At 40.4% G+C, this 27525-nt stretch overlaps 1 protein-coding gene across 3 annotated transcripts in view; it reads right to left on the bottom strand.

The window, feature by feature from the left end:
- The window catches only part of myt1lb (myelin transcription factor 1-like, b), a 167409-nt gene that overhangs the window by 33426 nt on the left and 106458 nt on the right, over window positions 1-27525 (bottom strand). For all 3 annotated transcript variants that reach the window (XM_084096011.1, XM_084096013.1, XM_084096012.1), the window contains exons 8-11: window positions 17706-17840; window positions 11312-11402; window positions 4442-4549; window positions 3394-3611 (exon numbers count right to left, since the gene is read on the bottom strand). In XM_084096011.1, coding sequence (XP_083952137.1) covers window positions 3394-3611; window positions 4442-4549; window positions 11312-11402; window positions 17706-17840 — 552 coding nt within the window. The remainder of the gene's footprint in view (window positions 1-3393; window positions 3612-4441; window positions 4550-11311; window positions 11403-17705; window positions 17841-27525) is intronic.

Here is a 27525-nt window from a genome sequence, read left to right as displayed (position 1 = left end):
GCTTTTCCGATGTAAATTCGGGACTTCGTGTTCCTTCTCCTTTTCCCTATTCTTTGTTATTTGTTCATCTGAACGTCATCTCTTTGGTCGTGTGTCGGCCATATCAAAATTCTCAAGAATATACAATTTTAACGTTAGTCTTTGTTAGGACATCTCTCCTCTAGCTAACTTCCCTCTTCATGCTTCTCTCTCCTCCACTCCCCACCCCCCCTCCCTTCATGTGCACACGCACTAACCCCCCCACCCCCAACCCCCACCCACAAATCATTCTTGTCAGTTATTGGCTGGAACACTGTTTGTTATGTTTCGTGGTCCAGGCTGGGCCAGTTTGTTTTCTTGCCGTTTGTGGAGCCTGGGTTGTCTACAGAGACCGTGTTTTGTTACAGTGTGTTACAGTTGTGTTCATCGCCTAGGGCACCTTTAAGTATACTGTTATAAAGATCTCACTGATTTGCATCACAAGCATCAGAATTTCAGAATCCTTCTTTTTGCCCAAATAAATATCAGCAACTGCACTAAATTGCACGTTGTTGCTCAGTTTGGGCCTCTAAATGAAATGTGTTGTTTTCCTCTTTGAGTTTGAGCTCCATGTTCTCGCTATATCAGACTATATGAGCCATAAAAGACTGATGTATCAAATATGAAACTCAACAAAAACACACATGCAAACTTTTTTTAAAGATTTATTTTTTTATATTGTGCTTAAAATTCCACTCGAGTTCCACTCGCTTTTATTTTTATATGTCAGACTTAAAAATGTTAAAATAATGTGTTACAGTCTTGTTCTGCATGTAATTACTATGTACTTACTATAGTATTTACAATAGCTGGCTTAACAACTACTATCTCAGAATTGATCCCTAAACCTAATAATAAACCATGCTAAGTTGATGTACTTACCTTATATGGTTGCACTTTATTTTAAGGTGTCCTACGTTGTAATTATCAAATAATTAATAAGTAATATTAACTAACAACATGAACCTAGTAATTAGGTTTAGGGTTGTAATTATGCATAATTTACATTTATTACTATAGTACATATAAGATGTGTAATGGATACTGTAAAATAAAGTGTTATCGCTTCTATTACTCAGTTCTTTCTTGTGTAAGTACACCGTACGTTCATTTACTGTAAAATAAAGTGCATAGAACCTTACGTTTTAGTGTCTGTAGTCAAATCCCTTTAGGAGGAAATGGCTTGTTTATTATGATGATTTTGATGATTATGAGGAGATTTTAAATGATGAGGGGGGTGTTGGGATGTAAGTGAGAGACGGAGAGACACTCTCTATAGTTTGACAAAAGACACAATGAGCCACAACACCAGCTGGGCATCAAAGTGGCATCTCCCACCGGGCGTCCTGCTGCCATCCCTCTCTCTCTCTCTCTCTCTCTCTCTCTCTCTCTCTCTCTCTCTCTCTCTCTCTCTCTCTCTCTCTCTCTCTTTTGAGTTCCTTTTCCTCTATCTTCTCCCTCCAGTCTGGTCATTAAAGCATGGCCGGGGATCTCACAGTCTTGCGCACAGAATTGCAATTAGCAGCAGCAGCCCTAAATCCAGACTGTGATTTGCCTAAACCGCCTCATTCATTATGCATCTGCCTCGAGATCATTTCCATACATTTCCATACCTCCGAAATACAGTGAAGGAAGATCTCGGAGGCTTTTCTAATGGCGTTTAGTTCCTCACCCAACGTTCATGAAATGCAACTAGCTTTCTCAGACCTTAGCAGTCAAATGTTCAAGAGCCATAGTGATGATAATGATCATAAAGCAGCCCCCAAAAAGTACACTTAAGACAGGCTTAAAATGTCCATATTCATTGGACAACAAAATATTAAACCAAGTGACATATATGTAAATTAAATAGATCTAGCATTGAAAAAGAAGACATAGTTGTTGTTTATGTGATGAACTACACCTGTGGTTCCTCTGCAGAATTTGTGAATTTGAAGAGAACTGAGTTCATTCTTTCACAAAAACCCACTGGAGTCCAGGGTTATAGAGCTGCAGGTATGACGTCAAAACCCGGAAAACTGGTTCCCTTGAGATTTCTCTATGGAGTTTTTCAATTTATGAGTAACAAAAGGTCTGTGGTAAACATGACTTGATGATACTTGAACGTATTGCTCTACAAAACACACCCATATTGGAAACACAGATTTTCAACCTGTTATGTTTATTTTATAAAACGTATGTTTCTAATAAGTAAATAGATGTTTGGGGTCTGAGGGTGTGAGGTTTACGTTGTAGAACAGAATGTCTAATTGTCATCAAGTTTCCCATAACCCTTTGCCTGGACTTATTATGCTTTAATAGTTTTAGCTGTGTCTCATTACCTTGTTAACTCTGCCTTTATAAGCCCTGTGTTTTCAGTCATTCTTTGCAAAGTCTTATTACACTGCCTTTCTGAGCATTATCCTGGTGTCTCTTCCCATTTTCTGGTTTACCTTTTTGCTTGTGTTTTCTGCCCTCTGGCTCATTTGGATAGTTTTCCTGTGTGTTTGACCTTCTGCCTTCAACCCAAGTCCTCGAGCAGTTCATAACATCACCAAAGACCTCTTATTCAGAAATTGAAAAACCCCATTATAAAACCCCATTTATATAAAACCCCAAATTTTGAAGGAGCCAGAGGTGAATTAGTCTTCCAGGTTTTGACTTCATCCCTGCAGCACTCTATAAACTAAAACTATTAAAAAAAAAAAATTTATAATAATAATAATTTGTTACTTGAAAAAAAATTAACTTGTTTTTTTTTGTTCAGCTAGTACACTAGAAACATAAATCTGAAATAAAAAATTGAATAAAAACTAAATAGACATAGAATAAAATTGTCACTGTACAGCTGTTTCTTGGGTTCTTTTGGTTAAAAGTAATTACAAAAAGTGGCTCCGAAAGTTAAATCTGAGAAAAGCACTGGCATTTGGGTGTAGATGAAAATAACTCTGACAAAAACATATTAAATTGATCAAAAGTGACAGTAAAAAGTGACATTTATAATGTTACAAAAGATTATATTTCAAATAAATGCTGTTCTTTTGAAAACATTTCCATAACAATATAAGCAGTAAAAACTGTTGTCAACACTGATAATAATCAGAAATGTTTGTTTAGCAGCAAATCAGCATAAGAATGATTTCTGGAGGATCATGTGACACTGAAGACTGGAATAATGATGCTGAAAATACAGTTTACTATATATTCACATAGAAAAAAGTTATTTTAAATTGTAATAATATTTCACAATATTACTGTTTTTACTGTATTTTTGATCAAATAAACGCAGCCTTGGTGAGCAGAAGAATCTTTTTTTTTTAAAACATCCCAAAAATCTCACCGTCCCCAGATTTTTGAACAGCTGCGTATATTGATGTCATAGAGCAGACGTCTTACCCTCTTCACTTTTGGGCAGTGTGTCCCGACCGTGGAGCTTGGGTGCAGCAGAGTGCCGTTTGCTGTAGATGTTGCTGCTGTCGTAGTTGTTGTAGTCAAAGCTGGTTTTGGAGTACTTCTCTAACTCTTTGGCCAGGTTAGAGCGCGGGGTTGAAGTGGGAACGTTGTTTTTGTAGCCGTACTGAGGAATCTCCAACTGTTTCACAAAGCACATGGGCCTGAAACAGACACAGTTTATGTTGTATCATGTGTCTGCCTGCCAATGATCAGTGCATACTATCCATTTTATAAGTGTTGCACAGAACACAAATTGGTGCCTATTTGTAAGATATTCAGGTTCAAATAAGCAAATTCAGGAAATTCATCATATCATTTACAGTGATGTTTTTAATTTGAATAATCATGTTTATTTCAGCTTATGGAAAAGCTATTTGTGATAAACTTTTTTTTCTGTAAAAAACAGGTTGTTTTTTTTTTTTTTACAGCGTACACCCAAGGGAAAAAAAATTACTCAAATATATTTGAAATACATTTATTTTATGCTAAGTATACTACGAATACATTTATATATTTATGTACTTAAAATAAATACCCTGCAATTGTACTTTCGGTATACAAAATGCATATACTTAAAGTCTGCTAAATTGGAGCAACTAATTTTGTACTTAATGTACTTTAGTTATCCAGAAGTAGTGCTGAAGTTCAACTAAACATATACTTAAGTATATTTGATTGTGGAAGTGGAACTATTGCTAGTATATTTTAGGTACACTTTAAATATCTTGCATTTAAAGACAGATATCATACTATCATTACTAATAGTAATATTAAAACTCATTTTACGCTTAATATTAAGAAACATGCATTGTGCAATAAAGTACTCCAAATAAAGTTGAATTATAATATTTATATCAGTCTCAAGCGATATGTCAGAAAATATGTTTATGATAATTGTAGTATACTTAGTACGAAATATATGTATTTTAAATACATTTTGTTATAGCTTTTTTTTCCACTAGGGTAGAGCATCAATGAGAATGTCTGTTACCTGAGCACACGATCTGAAGCCTGGTTGGATTTTCCTCCATCACATGGCTGATGTTTCTCGTGGGCTTTGGCCAGTTTCTCTGCAGCCGCTATTGGGCAACCCGACAGGCTGGATGAACAGAAAGTAATGTGAGGGACATGGCTTTACAAAGACACGTCATCAATATGTGACAAATGTTCATTTCAAACAGCAAAATTATGAAGCTTAGACACATCACTGATATACCATAATCTCGTTTATGCTGTATTGAAATTAAAATCAGAAGTAAGATTCGATAATCCATAAAGATTATAAAGAAAGAATTGAAATCTTCTAATTCTCAGATCTGACAATGAGGTTCATTCTTGTGTTACACAGCACGTTTGAGCTTCATGAAGAACCAATGAGGTTCATTCTCGTGTTACGCAGCAGGTTTGAGCTTCTGCAAGAACCAATGAGGTTCATTCTCGTGTTACGCAGCACGTTTGAGCTTCTGCAAGAACCAATGAGGTTCATTCTTGTTTTATGCAGCATGTTTGAGCTTCAGGCAAGAACCAATGAGGTTCATTCTCATGTTACACAGCAGGTTTGAGCTTCTGCAAGAACCAATGAGGTTCATTCTCGTGTTATGCAGCACGTTTGAGCTTCAGGCAAGAACCAATGAGGTTTGTTCTCTTGTTACGGCAGCACGTTTGAGCTTCTGCAAGAATCAATGAGGTTCATTCTAGTGTTACGCAGCACGTTTTAGCTTCAGTAACCTCATTGTTTGTTGCAGGTTCGGTTTATGTTCGCTGATCAATGTTTACATGTGAATAAAAGCCTAAATTCAATCTTTTCATCATATTAAGCGATCAAGTCTCATCAGAAAATTTGGACTGGAATAAGTTTTACATTCTCTTTATGAACTTTTTGAAGCGTCAAAGTGGTAGTTGTGTAGCGGTCAATGGAGGGACTGAAAACTCAGATTTCATCAAAAAGATCTTCATTTGTGTTCAGAAGATGAACGGAAGTCTTATGGGTTTGGAACGACATGAGGGTGAGTAATTAATGACAGAAGAGATGGACAGTTCCCTTTCAGACGCTCACGTTCGACGTGTCGACTGATTGGGATCATGCTAGGGAGCCTGTCATCTTCGAGTATTGTAAAAACGAGCCAATGGACATTCGGGTGCCGTGTGAGTTGGGTGATCGTAGGATAGTGATGGAGTTTCCACCTGGTAACCATTCCCTGTGGACTCCTCACGATTCCATCACACACGTCAGTAATGGACGGCCAGAGGTTCCATTGGAGGTTCGTAAGGAGGACAGGATGCCGATTGCAACATTGGAGGGTGAGCTGGGCTTTGGAGATGATGACTCGGCTGCATTGTCCCCTTCGGGGAGTACAACGTTGCCTGAGCCGGATCCACAGTTTTTAGCTATGCTGAAACGGGCCGCCGAGGCTGTCGGGCTTGAGTGGAATCCTCCACCGTGTCCCACTCAGTCTCGGTTGGATGATTGGTTTCTCGGGGCGGGCTGTGCTGGTTCTCAGCCCGCCGCACCAGTACCTTTCTTTCCCGAGGTGCATGGAGAGCTGACTAGGTCGTGGATGGCACCTTTTACTGCTAGAAATGACCTGGATAGTTTATCCCCCCTCACTACCCTTGAAGGAGGAGCAGTGAGAGGTTACGTGGCTGTCCCTCCAGTGGAGCGGTCTGTCGTGGCACACCTGTGTCCGGCGGCCGCTGCATCTTGATTGGAGCCTCGTTTCCCCTTGCGGGCCTGTGAGTTTTCGTCTGTCCTTACAGACGGAGCCTATAGAGCTTGCGGGCAAGCTGCTTCTTCTCTGCATGCCATGGCGTTGTTACAGGTCTATCAGGCCAAGACACTCATGGACATGCACAAGGGTAGCCTAGACCGTGCGCTCATGAGTGAGCTCCGCACTGCAATTGACTTGGCTCTCCGGAGCACAAGCGTTGTGGCTTGCGCGATCGGTCTAGCGATGTCCACCCTGGTGGTTCAGAAGCACCATAGTTGGCTCAGCCTGGTTGATATAGTGGATGCGGACAAGGTTCAGTTCCTGGACTCCCCAATTTCCCAGGTTGGGTTGTTCGGCGATGCGGTGGAGAACTGCAGATGGAGGCTGTCCGACACATCCTGCCCTGGCGGCCCGCTGCTGCCATCACCCCGCCACCGGTGGCAGTTCCTCCACTTGCACATCGCCGAGGGCGCCCCCCTGCCGCCGCTCCCACTGGGCCACCGCAGCAGGCTTCACTCAGGCCTCAGCGGAGAGCTAGCCACAGTCAGGCTGCCCAGCCTGTATCAAACGCTGCCAAACCAGGTGGCAAGAGCGAGACTAAGCATCTCTGATACAGGCCACCCAGGGATGGAGGAGGATGCTCTTGGAGTTGGTCCGATGCACTTCCTCCCCCCGGTGGAAGGCCGGATGGAGGCTTGTTGTGTGTGCGTGTCTGTTCTGCCGCTGGCTCACAAAAACAGCGGAGCCGGCAGTACCCACACTTCAAAGAAAGAGCAGTTTCCTCAGTTCCTGGGTTCAAAGAGGGCCAGACTGGCGGTGTGCAACCCTGTAAAGCCTTGCACCCCTCAGCTACCTCTTGTACCGCTAGCCGGCAGTTGGTGTTTAAAAGTGAGAAAGGGTCCCACTGAATAACCTTCAGAGGCTCCTGGGGCATATGGTAGACGCAGCCATATATAACCGGTTTCCTCCATATGATGACCGCTTCAGCACTGACTTCATGACTGAGTCCCTAGGTGGCCGTGGCAGAGCAGCATGCTCCTTGCATTAAACAACACCTGGTCTGCTGCCAAACTCTCAGCAGTGTTCAGACCTTTTGTTTCTCCGAGCTAATCGCTCCTAAAACAAGTGTCTACTAAACACTAGCTCAGGGGCCACGTATAACGGGCATGCAGTAAATAGGGGTTTGGGCAAACCTCCCACTGCATTGGCATTCAATTGCCTCGAGTTGTTAGCAGTTTACTTGCTTGATGCCGCTGCTCAGCAAGATTGCACTGCTCAGTACAGCGACCGTTACTCATACGCTTCCCTTGCATGTCACAACTCGCCCGCCACCTCCTCCTATGGAGTCAGAAACTTCTGAGGCCGCTTCTTCCACTTAAGTTCTGGCCTGCTCAATCATTCCACCCAGGTTGCCTCACGACAGCCTGTTGCCAAAGAGAATGGAGACTCCATCCCCAGGCGGTCCAGCTGTCAGGGATTATTTGGGGCTGCACAGTAACATCTGTTGCAGACGCTCTGATCTTGTCCCCTTTCCAGTTGTTTACTCCCTGAAACACAGAGACACTGGCATACAGCTGACACCGGGGCCTACGCAAGATGCGTTAATTCCCCAGTGAGCCCTCCTGCACATCACTGTGTTAAGTCAGGTAGAGAGGAGCAGGTTTTCTTTGTTGCCCCGTAATGGCCCAACTAGGACCTCGTTTCTCAGACAGCCTTCCTGACTCATTCCTTCTCAGGGGTGGGGCACCATTAGTACCTGCACTGAACCTAAGAAATCCAGGTTCCGTTGCAGTGGTTCAGCTATCTACCTCTAAAAGGAATGTAGATACTATCACTTCTGCGAGAGCTGAAGAACCTGTTGGTGGAAGACCCCCGAGAGTGTTCGATCACTTCTGTGCTTCCTTCCTGCAGAAGATGGGTCGGAGCGTGGCTGTTCCGTTCCACCCTCAAAATGTATGTTGCCCTTTTATAAGGAGATGAATCTTCCTTGCGCCCCTTCTATACCTTCTCGGGACATTTGTGCTACTGCACTCTGAGACCTCCCCTGAGTACTGCAGGCAGTTGAGTTAAAAATTCTGTTTTTAAAGAAATAGTTCTCCTGCTTGCTTGTTCTATCAAGAAGGTAGGGGACCTGCACACATTTCCGGTCAATGAATCGTGCCTGGATTCGGGCCGGCTAACTCTCATTAATATGAGCCCCCGTCCTGGATATGTGCCCAAGGTTCCTACCTCTCCCTTAAGACGGGACCAGGTGGTGAGCCTGCAAGCGCTGGCCCGGAGGAGCCAGACCCAGCCCTGACTTTTCTCTGTTCCTCCCGCCTTGCAGTTATACAGAACAGAATGCAAAGTCTCAGGACCTCGCCAGCTCTCGTCTGTTTCGGAAACCAGCAGAAGTGAAGGCGGTTTTCATGAAGAGGTTGGCCCACTAAAAAAATTTGTGCTTGCCATCATTTTGGTGAGTTTTTCCCAAGATGCACCGTGCCCACCTGGGTAGTGAGCTCCTCCAAAAAGAGAGTGTTGCTCCTTCCTGGGCGCTGACAAGAGTGCCTCGCTGACAGAATTAGAGCTGTGGGCTGGGCGACACCAGCACATTCGCTAGGAAAATAGCCTATGTGTCGAGCCGGTTACTTTCCATGGGCTCCCTTCACATGAAGCCAGCTTCACCTTAGCCCGGTTTGTAATGTCGGCTTGCTGCGCCATTCCCCTCCAATGGACTGGATAAGTGCGCCTTTTTGCTCCAGTTGAGTTCCCTCTAACGAACCCTGTTGAGTTCCTCCTCACCCCGTCGGTGTTGGACGTGGCGGAGCGTCCGATGCTAGACCTATCACTCATATGCTTGGTAACTTGTGTTAGGTGGGGTCCATATGTTGTGATCCCTACGGCGATCCCATATGTGTATTCTTCCACGGGTTGACTCCCTGCGGCGAACCCATGTCTTCCCTTGGCAGAGCCTGCTCTGCCGTCACTGACCGGTTGTGTCTCCCCCCTGTTATCGGCTGGAGCCACCTCAGTGACATGCCATATGTTGTACTGCCCGCTAAGTTCGCTCAGTCCATATGTGTATTCTCCACATGTTACCTCCTTGCAGGATGTGGCTTCCACAGTGTATGCCTTCCAACGAAAGGTACGCTTTCCCAGTGGTCCTGTGGAACAGCAGTGACTTTCCTGGCCTAAGCCCTGTCCTATATCCGCCTCAATATGCGGGAGGATCAGGAGGCTTTTGTCTAGCACTGGAAGGTGGCAGCACTAGTGGCGTTTTAATAGGATCCCAATCAGTCGTAGCGTCGACTACGTCGAATGTGAGTGACTGAAAGGGAACGTCTTGGTTACGTATGTAACCCTCATTCCCTGAAGGAGGGAACGGAGACGTAGTCCCCTAGCCACTATTGCTGTACCGCCGCTGACCGGGTTCCGCTCGGCTCCTCAGCGAAAAACAAATGGTGCGTGCATCCACTTCCGTATTTATACCTGCGCTGCGGAGTGGGGGGTGTGATGTGATTCACGCACGCCAATGTCCATTGGCTCGTTTTTACAATACTCAAAGATGACAGGCTCCTAGCGTGATCCCAATTCGTTCCCTCCTTCAGGGACGATTTTTGGTGAACTAACCCTTTTATTTCTTTCTCTTTTTTCTAAATATCTAAGAATGTTTAGATATTTGTACTGGAAAACAAGATAAAAATGCTGAGTAAAGCATTTTTTACAAAAAGCAACCTCATAGCAACACAATGTTCTTCTACAGTGAAAAATGTGTATGATTTAAAGTTTTCACTCAGAAATGGGTAATCACAAATAATATTGGAGGAATTAAAATTTTTATTATAATTTTTTCAGTGTCATGAGCTCAGAGCACAGAGATATTAAAGGCTTCTGAAGGTGTGTGTGTGTGTGTGTGTGTGTCTTTGATCCATGACATGAACTGCAAGCAAGCTGCCAGGTTTCCTGCCGTAGGAAATGTAATTCCACTCTTGCCAGTATAAGCGAGGTGAGTGTGTGTGTGTGTGTGAGTGTCGTGCCTGGCACGTGTGTTTCAGGGCCGTCTGGAGTGGGCCGTCTCCCCTGGCGAGGTGTCAGTGAGGTGCTAATGGCTGACGCTGAGAGCATTACTGCGCAAACCAGTTCATCAGCCCAATACACACGCAACGCCTTCCACAGAACAACGTGCTGTTTTAAAAGCTGCTTGAGGGAATGTGCATTTGTAGTCTATACTTTTACATCACTAGCAACATCAAACATAATTGCAAAAAAAAAAGTTTTGACCTGGTTTCCCAAACACACCCATGTCCGCCACTTTTTGAGAAAAACACGTATTCCCACACAGTGCTGGTTAGTAACTGATGTAATCTGGATTATGCTATCAGATTACAAAAATAAAGTACTTTTAATTATTAAATTAAATTAAATTAAATTAAATTAAATTAAATTAAATTAAATTAAATTAAATTAAATTAAATTAAATTAAATTAAATTATATTAAGATCATAATCAGATTACAGTTACTTTTTATTGATTACATGATAACATTATTCAGACAGTAAATTATTCATAATTAATTGATTTTCCCTACTTCTTTTTTTTCTCTTTACATTTCTATTTACGTTGACATTGACACAATTTTTACCCTGACGTAATGTGATGTTTAAATCACTTCATGTTGTTGATAACAATGAATGGAATATATCAATGTGGGACAAAATAATCCTATTTGAATCTATGACGTAAGGGAGTTTGGTCAAAATTAATCTAAATGGAATAAAAAAGTAGTCCGATTAGCATTAGCATGCATAAAATGTGTCAAAATGTGTAATCAGAAACAGACTACAATTTGAGTTAGTGTTCAGGGAGTCAGCCAACCAATGGTTTACTTATATATTAATATATAAGTATATATATTACACCTATATATTAAAATTGAAAATATTTTAACAGAAAAAATACATAGTTTAAATTTATTATCCAAGAATGGTGACTTTGAAACTGCATATATCAAATTAGAAACTAATGCTTTGTACCTCCAGAAATCAATGGTACAACTGAGAAATTTGCTGAGAGAACAGGGAACGCTGTGATTTTCTAAACGTAGACACTGCAGAATAAAGATGATAATAATGAACATATGAGCGGTTCTCTCATCCAGACGGAGAGGAACTCACCTCCTGTGAGAGTTCCTGTTGCTGTTGACGTGACCCCGGCCCGTGCAGCCAGGCGTAGGGCACTTAAGAACATTTTCATACATTGCAAGAACTTGACAGCAGGCGAGAGAAATAGGGTGAAAGATTAGGAGTTAGAGGCCCACAGTTAGTCATCAGCATTAGTGTGAAACACTCGTCATTATCACCAGCACGCTCAGAACGAGAGACATCAAACAGCGGCATGCAAGGCACTGCTAATGGAAGAACACTGGCATGCACATGAACCATGCAGCGTGAGTCATGGTACAAATCACACAAGTATTCTATTCTGTTCTGTTCTATTTTATTCTATTCTATTCTATTCTATTCTATTCTATTCTATTCTATTCTATTCTATCATGCAGTCCAAGGTATATTTTAAGCATAAACTATCAATACCTAAATATGAACCTATTAATATATACCGTGTGCAAAACATTATATAAATAGTAAACTATAAGTACAGTATGATATTTAGGTCAAAAAGTATAAAAAAATCTTTTACTGAGAGTTTACTGAGTAAATTCAAAGTGTACTTGTATTCCATAACCTACAAAGTGGGCTAGAAGTATACAGCTAATAAACTAACAGTATACATATGTTCACTTGTAGTATAGTTCACAGAACAAAGAGTAAGACTACATCTGTTACACTTAAAGTACACTTAAAAGTAAACTTTTATCAACTAAAAAGTGTGCGTGTTTTAGTTACAAGAAGTACTGAAATAGTACACTTACAAGTATACTTGCAATATAAAACTATTAAAAACCTTGTAGTTTACTGAGAGTAATTTCAAAGTGTACTTCCATAGTAGCCTATACAGCTAGTAAACTAGTTCACTTGTAGTATAGTTCACAGTATAGTTTCAGTACAAAAGTATGACGTAGATGTAAACTAGTTGTGTACACAAACTAAGTTTACCACTGTTACACTTAATGTACACTGAAAAGTAAACTAAAAAGTGGGCCAATTTCAAGTACAGTATACTACTGGCATATTCATTTTAGTATACTTACTACATAAAGTACACTTGGAAAATATACTTCAACTTTACTTAAATTAACTTAAATCTTTTGCAAGGGTAAAGGTCCTTGCATACTGAGTCCGAAATTCTCAAATTCTCGAATCAATTTTCGCCCGTTAAAAAATAAATACATCTCGACGCCACTGTGGTGCTCACTTCCTGTTAATGAAAGCATATGAAAATGTACAATACTTACAAAATGACTTTGGATTTATTTTGAATGTAGTAAGTAGTATAATGTAAGATATTATTATCTATGTACAGTATTTAAGCATTTTTTTCTAATTTTCATTTAATATCCCCAATGCATTTAAAGCCACACTGTGTAACTTTTCAACCTTCATAATATATTTCCAAGACCCTTGTGATGGTACATCGACTTACAATAGGTTGAATGACACGTCTGCCAGAGCCTGACGGGGTCTGTATCGCTTTTACTGGCACTATGTAACTTCGGGGTTCGGGTAGTAACCAGAGCACAAAAAGAACTACAAAATTCGACTGCTTTATGGCATACGTCACTTCCCCCACCACTTCCTCAAATTCGGACGTGAGCGTTTATATACTATGGACGTGAGATGCCAACCAGCGTTTGTTTTCGGCTTTCGTGCGTATGTTTTTGTCATGGGGGCTGTTGTGTTTAGACCTGGCCACTTCATGCGTTTTCTCATGAAAAGACCAGGTGTAAATGCCCTCCGAAACGCATTCAAGACGGATTTGAATCCGATCGCTCAAACCACTTCAGGAGGAGGTCTGAGACGCATTCCAGACGAAACTGGACAAGTGTGCATCTGGTTGTTGAAACCACATATGCAAATTGTACTCCTCCCAAAAATGCTAAAAAATAAATAATAATAAAAAAAACGTGTGAGAGCGTGTTATAGGCTATATGTTATAGCCAGATATGACGACGCGCTGGAACACGCATCACCGCAGATGATGTAAAGAAATAAAATGATCTTACCAGGGCTGTTACTGCTCTCTCTTATTGCGGCCTTTGATTTTGAAATTTTAGCTGATGATCAATAAAATGCAGCTCATATCTGTTGCTTTCGGTGACGTGCACTCCATTAAATCTGCATACAGCGCGGGAATTGAAGATCGGATTTAAATCCGTTTCGCAAAAACACATTTATGTGACCAGGTGTAAATAGAATCGTTTTGATAAATCTGATAGCTATCCGATCTGAGAAAACGCATGAAGTGGCCAGTAAATAAATCTCTTATTTGTAAACTTGTTTGCATTCTATGTTGTATGTTGTTGCGCTTGCTTGTAGTATGTCATTTTTTTACATGCTGTTCATTCATCCATTGCTGATAATTAGACCAGTCCAATAATTTCCACATATGTCTAGCTAGCTTTCGATTATCAGAGCTGTTAACAGACAACAAACACTCGTTCTCTTACGTGTTTTTTGCGTTATGTTTTATTGCCTAGCTTGCCTCACGAACTAGTTTGCCATCTGAACTCAGGTGTTGTGAGGTGTATTTATCATGTAGTCCTGAGGGATATCAGACGACGCTGTTGACGTTGATTCCTGCGATTATCATGAGAACAGTTATCTCACATAAATATCAGGACATAAATAAGCCTAACGTAGAGGTTGTAAATAAACAAGCACAATTTGCAAACTATTATGATAAATTGCAATAATCATGTCTTCGGAGTCTATGTGTGCCTGTTCCATGCCCTACGCAGGTACCGGTGTAGGGTGGGAGGTAGGGGGGTGGAGGAGTATTTACGACAGCGACTCTAGGGGTCGCTGTTTGACAAAAACACAAATTCTCCACAGTGTGCCTTTAAACAAAATCTGTTAAAGGCATAAAGTTAAAGGTATATACCAAGTACAAGAATAAATACCCAAATCGGAACGTAGTAGTAGTAATACTTAAAGAATAAAAATAATAGATAAATAGTAAACTATAAATACAGTAAGAACAAAAAATACAGTCAAAACTTACAAGTATACTTGAAGTATAAAAACTAATACTTTTAATACTTGAAGTATTAAAAACTAGTAGTTTACTGAGAGTAACTTTAAAGAGTACTTCCATAAACTAAAAGTTCACTTGTATTATAGTTGACAGTTCAATAGTAAAACCTTTATTTTAACTTAAATGTTAACTTTTATCAATTAAAATGTGAGACAATTTAGTTACAAGAATACTATACTTCCAAGTATACTATGAGTACATTTATTTAAGTATGCTTACTACATATACTTGAACTTAACTTGAAGTAAAATCTGGGTATCACTTCATAACTTTCATTCATTTGAATAAACATTATAACATTCTATAATGCTTAACGCACCATTAGAACCGAAGTCATCACAAGTTGATGAACCTAATGAACCTAGAAGTGTTTCTTCAGATGGTATTCTATTCTATTCTATTCTATTCTATTCTATTCTATTCTATTCTATTCTATTCTATTCTATTCTATTCTATTCTATTCTATTCTATTCTATTCTATTCTATTGCATTCTATTCCATTCCATTCCATTCTATTCTAGTTCCTCTTTTTCATCAGATTCCCCGCTGCTTGCTGTAAGTAAAACACACTCCAGTGCGTTCAGTTGTGAGTGATGCAGACAGACGTTTGACGGAGAGCTCTATCCCTGATTATATTCTCATCAGCAGCTGAAGCTGTCAGCTAAAGTTAGCTCATGCATCCAGTCATTCGGTGTGAGGTGTTGCTGCTCTTGATTGTTTCAGCTCTGCATTTGTCTTTCATTTGCATTAAACACACGTCAGCAATCAATGAAATCCCTGCCCAAACTCTCCCTCTCTCTGATCCCAGACTCTATTATTCATCTGTACATGTCTTTGTCTTCTCTGCCCATGACCGACAGGAATTAGATTACTGTTCATTAGGACGCTGGATTGGGGGCAGAGAGTGTGGGCCGGGGCGAGAAGAACGGCACTCTTCCGGTGCTCATCTTCATCATTATCAGCTCCTTAATCCCTCACCCTCATCTTCAACACACTCTGACATGTTCATTACTGAGCATCAGGAGGGATCCGCTCACCTCCACTGACAGAGATGCATGTCTTTGTGTGTCTGAACGCAAGTAAAGCTTCATTTAATGAAGACCTATTATGCCCTTTTACAAAGTCTTGATTTTGCTTTTGGGCTCTACTAGAATAAGTTTTCATGCTTGATTTAAATTTTTTTTTTTTCATATTGTCCATTGTTGCAGCTCCTCTCTTCCCAGTCTGTCAGTAACACTCTGTTTAGTTCCTGTCTCTATGAAGCCCCTCCTTCTGAAAAGCACACTGTGATCTGATTGGTCAGATGGACCTACTCAACTTTTCTGATACTGATGTTCCCATCATGCACTGGGGCATGAATAATTAATGAGGTTGATGTTTCGCTGTCTTCCAGCTCTATTTACACTGTTGTGTCATTGCATTTGTTGTTAGGTTTAGGTTTAGACATTTTGTGACATCTAAAGTTCATTTTCTACTCAAAATGACACATTCATACTCAAATGTTACCGTCATTGTGTATTGTGTTCCAAGTATTGAGGTCTCAGTGTTCAGGTGGGTACTGGTTTATGTCTATTATGTAAACATGGTGTCTATATAATATCTGTTGTATTATTTACTGAGATGTTTTTAATTAAAACGAACACTATAAAAGTGCATGGTACAATTCAGTGTTATATTGTTGGAGTAAAAAAGTACTGCAAAGTATATTTCAACTGAGTAGAAATCACTCAAAAAACTTTTACTAGCCAGGTTAAAGTTACTTATTTTCTTTTGTTAATTTTACTTAACATAGTTAAGTAGAGTTGACTTAATTCCATTTGTGAAATGTACTTTTTAAAAAACCTGTCTACAAAAAACTTTTACAAAACTTTTTACATTGTACATTTGACTTTTTTCAGTGTTGAGCAGCAAAAAGTTGTCTGAAGATAATAACAGCCACTAAGTGACCCAGCATAACAAAACAGTCTTTCAGTAAGTGTGTGTCACACACGTCATGTGATGGTCATCTAAAAACGCTCCCTGCTTTGCCACCCCAGAGCCAGCTCACAAACTGCCTTGCCATCTGGACACTTTAAAAGCAAATCTTTTTGTTAACTGATTTCAGTCTGTAGTCAAAGCCATCAGTTTGATTGCCATCTGGTTCATTTGTGAATAAAAAAACCCCCCACACATTTTAATGCATTTTAATGAATCACGTAAAAGATGTTTTAACAGGAGATTTGCTCAAGGTGAATGGAAGGAAATCTCACTCGTTCTTCCTGTCTGTAACTCTTTCATCAGATTATAATTATTACAGTTTATTCAACTGGATTTAATTGAGCATCTAAAACAAAATGAGAAATCTAACCAACTTATTAAACTGGCCTCCATTAAGATAGCGTCGTAATTACCAACAGAAACAATCAACGCATTCATGCATGTCTGAGATATTGCGACGGCTGCTCCTCTACGCCGGGTCTTTACATCGCCAGAGATTTCCTTCAACAATAGCAACATTCATGTAGGTATACATAGTGTATGAAGTTCTTGTAAATTATTTCAAGATAAACACAAAAACAGTTGTTTTCGCCCGGTTTAGCCAAACACTCAAAACCAAAATAAATAGTGTTCCAACCAATCACCGACTGGGGAGGGTGTTGTGAGGTTTTGCGCTCGTGCACGGCTGCCTATGACGGCTGCACACAAAAACCTTGCAACACCCGCCCCTGTCGGTGATTGGTTGGAACACTATTTATTTTGGTTTTGAGTGTTTGGCTAAACCGGGTGAAAACAACTGTTTTTGTGTGCAGATCTCAGAGCCTAGGCTGCCTACAGAGACGCGTTTTTTTGACGGCATGCTTATGGGGCGGGCAGCTAGCGGATCGTTAGGTAAGATTAGATGAATGTGAACATTTATGTTTGGGCCTGAAATCGCTGATACCACCTTTAAAACAACAACAAAAGCCTGTTCTATAATGACATCATCATCATCATCATCATCTTAATCATCATCCAGGAAGTGATATTATTTTTGACAGGAAAGGAATGACGCATCTTGAGCTTGTGTTCACCACAGATCTTATTTCAGGCTTTTACCTGAATCCCATTCTAAAATCTCATTGACTTGGACGATGGAACTGGACGTGCTTAAAGGTAAGAGGTGTTGCATAGGAATGAGCAGATGTTTTTAGTGTGGAGGAGGACGGCATGCAGAAAGAACTGAAGACTGGTTCCCACAGACAAACACATACAGACACACAGTCAACCAATGATTATGACCTCTTTTCATTTATGCCGGCATGAAAAAAAGCAAAGATTTAAAGGAAGAAGCAAGCAAACGTGGCACTGAAGTTTAGAAAGAGCTTGTAGTGTGCTTACTTTCTGGTGGGACTCTGTCCTTATGCGGGCATCCAGACAGGCTGCGATGATGCGGGTACAAACCAGTCACATGACCTGTGCCGTCACAGCCAGGCGTTGGACAGCGGCTTTCTTTTTTCCCCGACCGTGAAGAATCTGAATACACACACACACACACAGGATTATTATTGACTCATTTGTTTAGAAAAAGAGGACTGATGAAGTCTGGTCCAAGAATTGCCTACTTAGACAGATACTGTCTGACTGACATGTCAAACAACCACATGTCACCATTATGTTCAGTTTAGCTTTAGTTTCACTTTCATGGACTCAAGGGCCCTGTTTACTCCTGGTATTAAGATGCGCTTTGGTTGATCGGATCACAAGTAAACGGGAAACACATTCCCGTTTACACCTGGTGTTTTAATCCGTCTCTTTTGTCCACTTCCGACCACTTCTGTCCTGATTTCTTCGAGGGGAGGGTCAATGGTATGCTGTAAACAGGACCTTAGTTGTTTATCATCACTCACATGTCTCCTTTGTTCTCTGTTTCCCACCACTAGTTACTGTAGTTACCATTTATAGCACACCTGTCTGTATTTGGTTCATCATCACTGTGTATTTAAATTCCTCTTTAGTTCACATTCATAGTGTGGTATTGTTCGAGTGTTTGTGCTTGAACGCTGTCTCGCATCATCTTTGTGTTAATAAAAACACTTGAATCTTCTTCATCATCATTGGACTGAATCGTGACACCGCAGTTGTTTTTGCAACAAATAAGTCTAAAATCAATGATACCACAATGGTCGACCAGCATGGGAAAAAACATTTACATTTTTTTTTTATATAATACCACAAATGTACAGTAATAATCTATTTCGATCTGACCATCTAAAAATTATAAGCACACAACTCTTTTTAAAACATTTTTTTTTTTTTTTTTAAATCAAAATATTTGTTCTCGCTACTATTCTGTGTTGCATACATTTTGGATATACACTACCGCCCTAAAGTTTGGGGCCAGTAATATACAGTATATCATTTTTAAAAATACTCCGATTCAGCAAGTACAAATTAAACTGATCAAAAGACATTTATAATGTTACAAAATATTTCTATTTCAAATAAATGCTGTTCTTTTGAACTTTCTATTTATCAAAGATTCCTGAAAAAATCACAGTTTCCACAAAAATATGAAACAGCACAACTGTTTTCAAAATATTAGAATGATTTCTGAAGGATCATGTGACACTGAAGACTGGAGTAATGATGCTGAAAATTCAGCTTTGGTCAAAGGAATAAATTACATTTTACTATAAATTCAGTTTTTTTAAATTGTAAATATATTTCACATTATTACAGCTTTTACTGTATTTTTGATCAAATAAATGCAGCCTTGGTGAGCAGAAGATTTTTTATTTTTATACTGACTCCAAACTTGTGAACAGTGATGTAGTTGCAACCTTTTGTCCTTGTTAGTGTATCTCTTGTTAGTGTATCCTGGACCTAGATCTGCAGAGGACATCTCTTCCTCGTGTGCTGTCCAGGGCTACTGGCTGTGTTTCAAATAGAGAGAGCACAGGAGAGTGAGTGAGACAGTGAGTATGCTACAGTTACCACTGATTAAAATTTTAAGGATGGAGTAACTTAGTAACAGGCATCATGTTGCCTTCTGTATCAAAGTAATCTCAAAACAGACAGGAATAGCATGAGAGCATGAGAAAGACGTGGGCTCAGTTTTAGAGTTTTAGACTGAGACTGAAAATAGAATGCAGTGCTACTCGGAATATTTGGAATATGTGCTTGAAACAACATTGACTAAAGTACTGCAATATTGGTCACAAACACACATGAATCTAAGTGAATATCATGAAATGTTCAGTTCATACAGTATTTCAAAATCAAGTGAAAAAAGTAATTCTGTTTTGCATAAAGAAAATGTCTTTTATGTTCTTTTATTCACATGTTCTCCCAAATTCTCCAAAAAGGAGAAAAGGCAGAAAACAGAACACAATTTTTTTTTTTGCTGCATAAACATAAAGCTTACAGAGGAGGAAACATGAGGAAAATCATGAGGAGTGATGCTTCTTTTTCATTGAACAATGAAAAATGTACATAAAAGTCAGAGAGGATCATGCTGATCCACGTCCATAGATGGCAGTGCAGCGTCAAACATCATTGTGGTCGACAGTGTTGGTACTGTAGCTAAAGAACTACTGAATGCACTGGATTGTAGTAATTTGTACTGTACTATAGTTTTACTTTATTACAATAAAGATAACTAATGAGAATCGTTATTGAGAATAATGAGCAACAAATCTCTAAAAATGTCCTACCACATGTGTGAGACGTTATATGTGCTGAGCGTGGGGTTCGGATCCCGTCACTTCTGTCTAATTCGGGCTTGTGATTGTGTTCACTGACCATGTGCTGTTGTTTTGTCATGTTTGGTGTAGGCACATGGCTTGTCATGTTTGTTTCTATGTGCCATGTGCTCAGTCCTGTCTATTGTCTTAACCACTCCTCCTTGTTCCCTGATTATTGGTTTATTTGCCCCACCTGCTCTCCCTTGTTACCCTCCTGATTTCCTTCCCTAACCCTTCTCCCTGTATGTCCGGTCCTGTGCCAGATCATCGTTGTACAGTATGTCCACCGTGTTTACATGCTCCCTGTTGTTTCCTGCCTAGTCCAGCCGGTCCTGTTTTCCCCCACAGAGAAGTTTTATTTTTATTTTTGATTCAATAAAAGCCCATCAAGTCTGCATTGAGGTCTTGCCTCATCCTTTACCTGAGACCTGACAGAGATATGCTTAATTGTAATGAAAATAATGACAATATACAAAATCAGCTTCAGGCCAACTTTGGCACAGCTATTGCTAGCTAGCTGTTAACTGCAAAATATTTGAGTTAACATGATATTTATGCAATTAAATTGTGAGTTATCTTAGTCGATATTTTTTAAAAAAAAATGCATTTCTTTTTTTTTTTTTGTGTAGTGCAAAATCAATGAATACTAACTTCATCTTTGAGTTTGTTAACTTAAACAATTCATCTAATTGATTTCCTCAATTCTTTTGAGTTTATCATTGAGTTTGATAAAGGATCCGGTCTCTCTAAACTGCACCTTTGGTCAGATGACCCAGTCTGTTGTGATTGGTCTATTCTGCTCTGATTGATCAGATGACTCAGTCTGTTGTGATTGGTCTACTCTGCTCTGATTTGCTCTGATTGGTCAGATGGTCCAGTCTGTTGTGATTGGTCTACTCTGCTCTGATTGGTCAGATGGCCCAGTCTGTTGTGATTGGTCTACTCTGCTCTGATTTGCTCTGATTGGTCAGATGGTCCAGTCTGTTGTGATTGGTCTACTCTGCTCTGATTGGTCAGATGGCCCAGTCTGTTGTGATTGGTCTACTCTGCTCTGATTTGCTCTGATTGGTCAGATGGCCCAGTCTGTTGTGATTGATCTACTCTGCTCTGATTGGTCAGATGACCCAGTCTGTTGTGATTGGTCTACTCTGCTCTGATTGGTCAGATGACCCAGTCTGTTGTGATTGGTGTACTCTGCTCTGATTGGTCAGATGACCCAGTCTGTTGTGATTGGTCTACTCTGCTCTGATTGGTCAGATGGCCAAGTCTGTTGTGAATGTGATTGGTCTACTCTGCTCTGATTGGTCAGATGACCCAGTCTGTTGTGATTGGTCTACTCTGCTCTGATTGGTCAGATGGCCCAGTCTGTTGTGATTGGTCTACTCTGCTCTGATTTGCTCTGATTGGTCAGATGGCCAAGTCTGTTGTGATGGTCTATTCTGCTCTGATTGGTCAGACGGCCCAGTCTGTTGTGATTGGTCTATTCTGCTCTGATTGGTCAGACGGCCCAGTCTGTTGTGATTGGTCTACTCTGCTATTTTTGGCCAGATAGCCCAATCTGTTGTGATTGGTCGACCGCTTGCAGAATGTGGCGTCAGTTTTACTGTGTCAATCTCATCCTCTGGAAGTACATGTAAAGAGGACTTACTTTCGCAGAGCAGAAAACAGCGTCTTCTCGACATGTCAACAATACAAACCAAATTCTTCCAGTCTCAGCAACAACTACAGAGTCTGAGCGAGGAAAAGTAGATGTTGTTCACTGGCAGTCAATAAAGACCACAGGCTGGCTTTATGCAAATTTGTTATAAACCTACATAAGTTTTTTACTTTTCAGACCTTTTACATTCACAAACAACTACATATTACACACTACATGAAAGATAATGTCTGAAAAAGCCTAATAGGGCCACTTTAAGATAATAAGCCCTGAATCCTCAGACTATTCTGCAGCCATTTCAAAGAGAGAGAAAACAAACGAGCAAGGGAGAGATAGCAAAGCCAAGCTGAGCGGAATACATATTAGAAAGTGCTGGATATTGATTGTGGCTCCGGACAAGCCATGCTTTGCATACCAAATGGCCCCCATTACCATAGCGTCTGTGGATAATTAATGTGCAGTCAGTGGTCCTGTCGTTTGTTATCGGTCATACTGATACTGTTCAATTTCCATCTCCGCCTCATGCCTTCTTTAAGGAAGAGCTCCTTCCATAACTGTCAGGCCTCCACACTTTTTATAAATCATAATGCCCCCTGGTTAGGCAGCGTCTGCTGCTATTTCTGCCATAGCGAGATGCTATCGCAGTGTAAAAGCCAAGCATCCCTCATTATTCTGCCATTAGAAAGATAGTGTCTGCCGTGCATGCCGGCCGAACGTCCTTTCATGCGTGCTGTCAGCCCTTCCTCATCTGGAGAATGGCAGATGAAAGTTTGCATGTGTTTTTAAGGGTTTGTTCACCCAAAAAAGACAATTCTGACATCATTTACTCACCCTCATATCATTTTAAACTGCATGACTTTTTTTTTTTTCTGTGGAATACAAAGGAGTCAGGGTTTTCAATACAACGAAAGCATATAGTGACCAAACCTGTCGTCATTTTGAACCAGGGTTATTATATATTTATTAAGGGTGCTCCGATCGAGGCGTCTGTTTGGCTGATAATCATTTGATATAGTTTGATCAGTGGTCTCTATAAAGGCCGATCAGAAGAGCCGATCAGATGAAAGCAAAACTTTCGAGACAATTTTTCTGTGCGCTGCTAAAATTTGTTCAGTACATTTACAGGTCTGGCAGTTCACAAGGTGTCGGAAAAGGACAATAAATCTGGAAAGTCATTGCACAGACATTGCAACGACAACAATCCTAACAGTAACCCTACTTTCTGTGCGCACATTCTGAGACAGAGTAGAAAACAGACAAGCGAAGTGAACTTTGGACTTCGTGTTCAAACCTAATCGGTCAAATACATGTTAATGTATACATGAAATATGTAATAATCCGTGGCTTGGTGAGTATTCGCTGAGGCACAGTCTATTATGTCTTAAGTGAACAGTTGGGAAATAAAACCGCTTATGTAACATGTAATGCATGCGATCCATGCATTAGGTCTAAAAGGGATCATTTTCATTTTAGGGTGAACTAAGTCATAATTTACTCACCCTAGTGTTGTTCTAATGCCACATGCCCATCTTTATGGACCACAAAAGGATATTTTTTTAAAAATGTCCCGCTGGCGCTCGTCCATATAATGGCAGTGAATAGCGACCAGCATCAAGCTTTTTAGAAAAGAAACAAAAGTATCACAGAATGATCCCACATAACTCGTGGCGTATATTCCAAGTGTTCTGGGGGTTTGCGAACTAAATGTACTATTTAACGAAATTCTTGACCTTGGCCGTTGGTCTTCTGTGCACGGCTGCACAAGGTGAGTGTTCTATTAGCACCGCAGTTCACTCTGATTCACCCAGAAAAAGCACACAAACTGTGAGAAACTTGAGCTGTTTGGCCAATCACAACGCACTTGGTCAGCTGGCCAATCAGAGCACTCTGGACTTTTCGGAAGGAGGGGCTTTGTAGAAATCAGAGCATTTCAGACAGACTGGGAATAGAGGTGCTGCAATAATGTACAGTATGTGACAAATAGCATCACATGGCCTCTTTAAATGCCTGCTTTATGATTATGTATGACATGAACATGCAATGGTTTTGTGGATACAATAATCCTTCAATCTTGCTCCTCTATCCCTGGAGAAACAGGAATAAACCAGGAATCCTATTGAAACTTCCTCAGAATAAGCAGCACTGTCTAATTTCCCAGTATGTTTCTCCATGCAGTGATCTCCAGTGCCAGAGCTATATTTCCATGCAGAGGTTTATAAATAGGCAGCATGAGCACAGGCTGTGTCCCTGGGATGAGATTTGCTGTTCTCCCGGCCGTGCAGATCGCCATTACTTATGCCTGACAAGCTTAGCCTGTGATGTGGCCATGCTGGCCTGTTTGAACAGCATTAAGCCACTGCTGTTTGCACTGCAGGCATGGGGATGTTTGAGAAAGCTTGTCCCGGGGTCAGTATGGGATCCTCTCTCAGGTCAAAGGAACGCAGAAGAGCGCTGAACCTGTCCACTTAAACTGACCTATCAGGTCTGGGGATGTTAAAAGAGTTATTTTTAAAGGAGCAGCTCACGCAGAAATGAAGTCTTCTGAAGCCATATAATAACTTTCATTTAGGTTGTATATTATTATATAGCTCATTGGTGTACTTGTTAGCATTACTTATGAGTCAACTCAATCTGTTCTAAAAAAAAAAAAATTAAAAAAAAATAATTAAAATAGGAGTCCCAAATCATATAAAAAATTTTTTTATTGATTGAACAGGTGAAAATTTCCATTGCTAAACAAGAAGAAAATTCTTTAAAGATAAGCCCCGACATAAGTTTACAAACTTCTGTTCATTTAATTATAAAGATATGGCAGGCGAAGGGAGACCAAAGCCACAAATCTTGGGGCAATAATTTTACATATTGTACAAACTACTTTCCAAAAGCACTGTTGGTGCTCAGATTGCCTAATACAATGAAATAATGTCCGTTGGTTGTACATTTTCCACAGATCTCTAAAATATGTGCACTGTATTTATTAAACATTTGCATGCATATTTTCAAACTTGCCCGGTTTGAAATACTATTGCTTCTCACCTGTCTATTAACCACATGCAACATGCCAAGTTGCATGAGCTGTGAATGAAGTTATGGTGGTCTGTTCCTCACACAAAGCATATGGCTTCTGTCTTTTTTTCTTTTTCTTTTTGGAGCTTGACGGCCCCTGCAAATGTATTTTGTCATTGCATGGAAAGAATTGCTTAAAATTTCTTATTTTGTGTTCCATGGAAGAAAGGAAGTCACACAGTTTGGAACGAAATGAGGGTGAGTAGAAGAAAATAACTGTAATTACATACAGTGAGGAAAATAAGTATTTGAACACCCTGCTATTTTGCAAGTTCTCCCACTTGGAAATCATGGAGGGGTCTGAAATTGTCATCGTAGGTGCATGTCCACTGTGAGAGACATAATCTAAAAAAAAATCCAGAAATCACAATATATGATTTTTTTTACTATTTATTTGTATGATACAGCTGCAAATAAGTATTTGAACACCTGTCTATCAGCTAGAATTCTGACCCTCAAAGACCTGTTAGTCTGCCTTTAAAATGTCCACCTCCACTCCATTTATTATCCTAAATTAGATGCACCTGTTTGAGGTCGTTAGCTGCATAAAGACACCTGTCCACCCCATACAATCAGTAAGAATCCAACTACTAACATGGCCAAGACCAAAGAGCTGCCCAAAGACACTAGAGACAAAATTGTACACCTCCACAAGGCTGGAAAGGGCTACGGGGAAATTGCCAAGCAGCTTGGTGAAAAAAGGTCCACTGTTGGAGCAATCATTAGAAAATGGAAGAAGCTAAACATGACTGTCAATCTCCCTCGGACTGGGGCTCCATGCAAGATCTCACCTCGTGGGGTCTCAATGATCCTAAGAAAGGTGAGAAATCAGCCCAGAACTACACGGGAGGTGCTGGTCAATGACCTGAAAAGAGCTGGGACCACCGTTTCCAAGGTTACTGTTGGTAATACTGTCACAGTGTCTGGTTTGTGTTCCCTGGGTGTCCACTAGAGGTCCTTTTCCCCACGGTGTCATCCACATTATGAACTGCATTCCCCACAATCCTTGTCTGTACCCATCACTCATCATTGCACCCAGCTGTTCCCCATCATCATTGCACTTAGCTGTTCCCCATTATCATTGTTAGTTTCTGTGTGTATATATACCCTGCCTGTTTAGTGTTTGTCACGGAGTCGTTCTGTCACGGGAACACACGGGAAAACAGGTAGATCCATTAGCAGTATTTATTAAAGGGCAATCCAATTCATAGTCGTCCATGCAAGGGTCAAAATCCAAGTAATCCGAATCGTAGTCATCCATACCAGGGTCAAAATCCATTTTAGCAGTCAAATAAACCAATAAACAAATTAACCAATAATCAGAAAACAAGATGGGAGGGGCTAGACAATAGACAGGAGAGCACATGGCACAAAACAACAAAACACCCATGTGCAGCACAAGACAGGACAGGCATGTGACAAATACACTAAGACGTCATGGTTTGAATCATGCATGGCACGGAAGGTTCCCCTGCTTAAACCAGCACATGTCAAGGCCCGTCTTAAGTTTGCCAATGACCATTTGGATGATCCAGAGGAGTCATGGGAGAAAGTCATGTGGTCAGATGAGACCAAAATAGAACTTTTTGGTCATAATTCCACTAAACGTGTTTGGAGGAAGAAGAATGATGAGTACCATCCCAAGAACACCATCCCTACTGTGAAGCATGGGGGTGGTAGCATCATGCTTTGGGGGTGTTTTTCTGCACATGGGACAGGGCGACTGCACTGTATTAAGGAGAGGATGACCGGGGCCATGTATTGCGAGATTTTGGGGAACAACCTCCTTCCCTCAGTTAGAGCATTGAAGATGGGTCGAGGCTGGGTCTTCCAACATGACAATGACCCGAAGCACACAGCCAGGATAACCAAGGAGTGGCTCTGTAAGAAGCATATCAAGGTTCTGGCGTGGCCTAGCCAGTCTCCAGACCTAAACCCAATAGAGAATCTTTGGAGGGAGCTCAAACTCTGTGTTTCTCAGCAACAGCCCAGAAACCTGACTGATCTAGAGAAGATCTGTGTGGAGGAGTGGGCCAAAATCCCTCCTGCAGTGTGTGCAAACCTGGTGAAAAACTACAGGAAACGTTTGACCTCTGTAATTGCAAACAAAGGCTACTGTACCAAATATTAACATTGATTTTCTCAGGTGTTCAAATACTTATTTGCAGCTGTATCATACAAATAAATAGTTAAAAAATCATACATTGTGATTTCTGGATTTTTTTTTTTAGATTATGTCTCTCACAGTGGACATGCACCTACGATGACAATTTCAGACCCCTCCATGATTTCTAAGTGGGAGAACTTGCAAAATAGCAGGGTGTTCAAATACTTATTTTCCTCACTGTACATTGTTGAAGGTGATGATACTAATTTTCTAAATATTCTTACTCTCAGGTTTCATCCTAATACTTTAATTTCCCCTTACATACAGTAATGTTATAATCGCATGCTATTATTCCTAGTCTTTTTTATCATTTGGGGTGTTTATGGGACAGTGCAGTGGAGAGTGCCAGAGAACAATTGTGAAAAAGAAGGAAAATGTGAGTTTAAATTGGTAGCATGTGCACTAACATACTGTTAGTCTTACTAAGACAAAAAATGTAAAACTAACATTAGGGGTTGTATTAAGCAACAATTTTATGGAATAAAATGGTGATTTTTCACTTTTTAAAGTAATGCTGCCCATACACTAAATGACTTTTAAAGTCCTCTGATAGCTAATCAGTTACTCTTATACGTAACTGTGGAT

Source organism: Abramis brama (genome assembly GCF_963993115.1).
Source record: "Abramis brama genome assembly, chromosome: 21".
NCBI classification, from domain to species: domain Eukaryota; kingdom Metazoa; phylum Chordata; class Actinopteri; order Cypriniformes; family Leuciscidae; genus Abramis; species Abramis brama.
The sequence above is the reverse complement of the archived record's forward strand: the minus strand, read 5'-3'. Positions and strand labels throughout refer to the sequence as shown.